General features: G+C 69.7%; 1 protein-coding gene across 1 annotated transcript in view; it reads left to right on the plus strand.

The window, feature by feature from the left end:
- PPP1R9B (protein phosphatase 1 regulatory subunit 9B) overlaps positions 1-3,200 on the plus strand; it is a gene marked incomplete at both ends in the record, with an annotated part of 6,851 nt that extends 3,651 nt beyond the window's left edge. The window contains 6 exons of the mRNA XM_015616307.1: positions 1,612-1,744; positions 1,834-1,954; positions 2,029-2,133; positions 2,672-2,807; positions 2,888-3,040; positions 3,128-3,200. Coding sequence (XP_015471793.1) covers positions 1,612-1,744; positions 1,834-1,954; positions 2,029-2,133; positions 2,672-2,807; positions 2,888-3,040; positions 3,128-3,200 — 721 coding nt within the window. The remainder of the gene's footprint in view (positions 1-1,611; positions 1,745-1,833; positions 1,955-2,028; positions 2,134-2,671; positions 2,808-2,887; positions 3,041-3,127) is intronic.
- Between the last annotated feature and the right edge of the window lie 3 nt (positions 3,201-3,203).

Below are 3,203 nucleotides of genomic sequence, written 5' to 3' on the forward strand. Positions count from 1 at the left end.
GTGACATTCCGTGCCCACCTGTGGGACCACCCGGACCTGCCGCGGTGGCTGCGCTTCGTGCAGCGGGACCCGGGCCAGCCCGGCTTCCTGTACGGTTGCCCGCTGGCCCCCGAGCTGGGCACCCACCGCATCCAGGTACGGCCCCCGCGGGGTCTGGGGTGACCCGGGGGCAGGGCTGGCCCATCCCAGGTGTCCCCGTGTCCCCTCAGGTGCTGGCCTACAACCGGCGCACCTTCGCCACCGCGTCCCGGCTCCTCCTCATCAGCGTCACCCCCGCCCCAGGTAAGGCCGGAGCGCCCCGAACCGCCGGGCCCGGCCCAGGGCTGTCCCCGACGGTGCCACCCGTGTCCCCGCAGGTGGGGACGCGCCGTTCCAGGCCGAGTTCCTGGTGGGGAACAGGAACGTGGAGGAGCTGCTGCCGGAGGCGGCTCGGGAGCTGTTCCTGCAGGCTTCGGCCGGGCTCTGGGAGCGCGGGGACCTGACCCTCATCAATGTCACCTCGGCCCTGGACCGCGGCGGCCGCGTCCCGCTGCCCATCGAGGGCCGCAGGGAGGGGTACGGCGGGGCCTGGGGGGGCCGGGGGGGTTCCCGGGACATCCTCGGCCTCCCGCGGGGGTTTTGGGGTGGCACGAAGGGTGGAGGTGAGCGTGCGGGGTTTTCTCACCGCGGGCGGGTTTCGGGGTGCCCTGGCCCGCAGGGTGTACGTCCAGGTGGGCTCGCACAGCCCCTTCTCGCCGTGCCTGGTGTCGGCCGTGTCCCCGCAGAGCCGCTCCCGCTGTCACCGCGGCCAGCGGCCCCTCGCCTCCTGCTACGACACCTTCGCCCCGCACTTCTCCATCCGCTGGTGCAACCTCACCCTGGTGAGACCCCCGGAGCGTCCCCCCGCCCCCCGGAGCCCCCCCAGCCCCTCCTGACCCTCCTTTCTCTGCAGCTGCAGGTCCGGCCCAGCCCCGGGACGCCGGGGCCGGAGTGGGGGTCGGGGGTGCTGGAGGAGGGGGGCGGTTTCGAGCCCCCCACCGGGGCCGTCCCCCGGGAGCTGCTCCCCGCTTTCCTGGTGACGCTGCTGGTGCCGCTGGCCGTGGCCGCGCTGCTCTGCCTCCTCCTGGGCCACCTCATGTGCTGCCGCAGGGAGGGACTGTGAGTCTGGGGTCCCCCCACCCTGCCAGCACACGGGGACCCCGGCCCGGCTGTCCCTTCCCCCCCGCCGGGACCCCGGAACAGCCGGGGCGTGGTGAGAGCCCTTCTCACCCCAATTATCGGGTCCTTCCCTTATTTATTTTCTGTTTTGTAGGGAAAAACGGGACTTGCAGACGTCTGAGTAAGTCCTGGCTGTGCTGCGGGGGTGCTGGGGGNAGGTTTTAGGTGCAGCATTCTGGGGTTTGGCTCTGATTTTTGGGGTTCTCATCTTAAATTTTTGAGGTTCCAGGCCCAAATTTTTGGGTTTCCTACCCTAACCCTTCTCATCCCAAATTTTTGGGGTTCTCATCTTAAATTTTTGGGGTTCCAGGCCCAAATTTTTGGTGTTCTCAGCCCAGATTTTTGGGGTTCCCATCCCAGATTTTGGGGTCCCAGGGGGGTTTCCCCCCCGGCTGAGCCCCCCTCGCCCCCCAGGTGTTCAGCACTTACTCCAACGAGGATTACGACCGCCGCAATGAGGACGTGGATCCCATGGCGGCCTCGGCCGAGTACGAGCTGGAGAAGAGGGTGGAGAGGCTCGACCTGTTCCCCGTGGAGCTGGAGAAAGGTGGGTGCTGCCCCCCAAAGCGCCCCCCGGGACCCCCAGGGCGCCCTGGAGGTGCCACCCGGGCAGGACACGGCTGTGTGTCCCCGCAGACTCGGAAGGGCTCGGGATCAGCATCATCGGGATGGGCGCGGGGGCCGACATGGGCCTGGAGAAGTTGGGAATCTTCGTCAAGACGGTGACGGAAGGCGGGGCGGCGCACAGGGACGGCAGGTAGGGCCGGGAGCTGCCGGCTGCCACCGCCCTGCCGGGCCCGGCCAGCGGCTCTGACCTGTCCTTGTCCCCAGGATCCAGGTGAACGACCTGATCGTGGAGGTGGACGGCACCAGCCTGGTGGGGGTCACGCAGAGCTTCGCCGCCTCCGTGCTCAGGAACACCAAGGGCCGCGTCCGGTAGGAGCCCCCAGACCCCCGAGACCCCCTCAGCGCGTGCTGAGCGCCCTGGGGATCCCTGCCCCACGGCCTGTCCCCTCAGCCTGTCCCCAGAGTGCCCCATCTCCCCCCAGAGTGTCACCGTGGTGCCCCCAACTCATCCCCAGCCCCCACAACGCCCCCTGAACACAGCGCTCCCAGAGAGGTGCAGGGATGTCCCTGTGTCCCCCCTGGCTGTGCCCCCCGGGTGTCCCCTGGGTGTGTCCCATGGATGTCCCCTGTGTCCCCCGTGCCCCCCAGTGCCCCTGCTCCTCGGTTCCCCTGCCCCCCGGGTGTCCCTGTGCCCCCCGGGTGTCCCTGTGCCCCCCGGGTGTCCCCTGGGTGTGTCCCATGAATGTCCCCTGTGCCCCCCAGGTGTCCCTGTGCCCCCCGGGTGTCCCCTGGGTGTGTCCCATGAATGTCCCCTGTGCCCCCCGGGTGTCCCCTGGGTGTCCCCTGGGTGTGTCCCATGGATGTCCCCCGTGCCCCCCGGTGCCCCCTGACCCCCGGTGCCCCCCAGGTTCCTGATCGGGCGGGAGAAGCCGGGCGAGCAGAGCGAGGTGGCGCAGCTGATCCAGCAGACGCTGGAGCAGGAGCGGTGGCAGCGGGAGATGATGGAGCAGCGCTACACCCAGTACACCGAGGATGACGAGGAGGTGAGGGGACGGGGGACACGGGGCTGGGGGCGGCACGCTGGGGACCCCCAGGTGCCAAGGCCGGCCCGTGCCCCCCGCAGACCGGGGAATACGCCACGGACGAGGAGGAGGAGATGAGCCCCATGTTCCCCAGCGGGGAGATGGCCATCGAGGTGTTCGAGCTGGCCGAGAACGAGGACGCGCTGTCCCCCGTGGAGATGGACCCCGAGAAGCTGGTGCACAAGTTCAAGGAGGTGAGGAGGGGTCGGGGAAGGGCAGGGGGTGCCCGGGGGGGCTGTGCCCACCCTGTGCCCACCCTGTGCCCCCCGGCTCTCCCACAGCTCCAGATCAAACACGCCGTGACCGAGGCTGAGATCCAGCAGCTCAAGAGGAAGGTGAGGGGGGGTCCTGCCTGCC

The sequence above is a fragment of the Parus major genome, unplaced genomic scaffold (assembly GCF_001522545.3).
Source record: "Parus major isolate Abel unplaced genomic scaffold, Parus_major1.1 Scaffold404, whole genome shotgun sequence".
NCBI lineage: Eukaryota > Metazoa > Chordata > Aves > Passeriformes > Paridae > Parus > Parus major.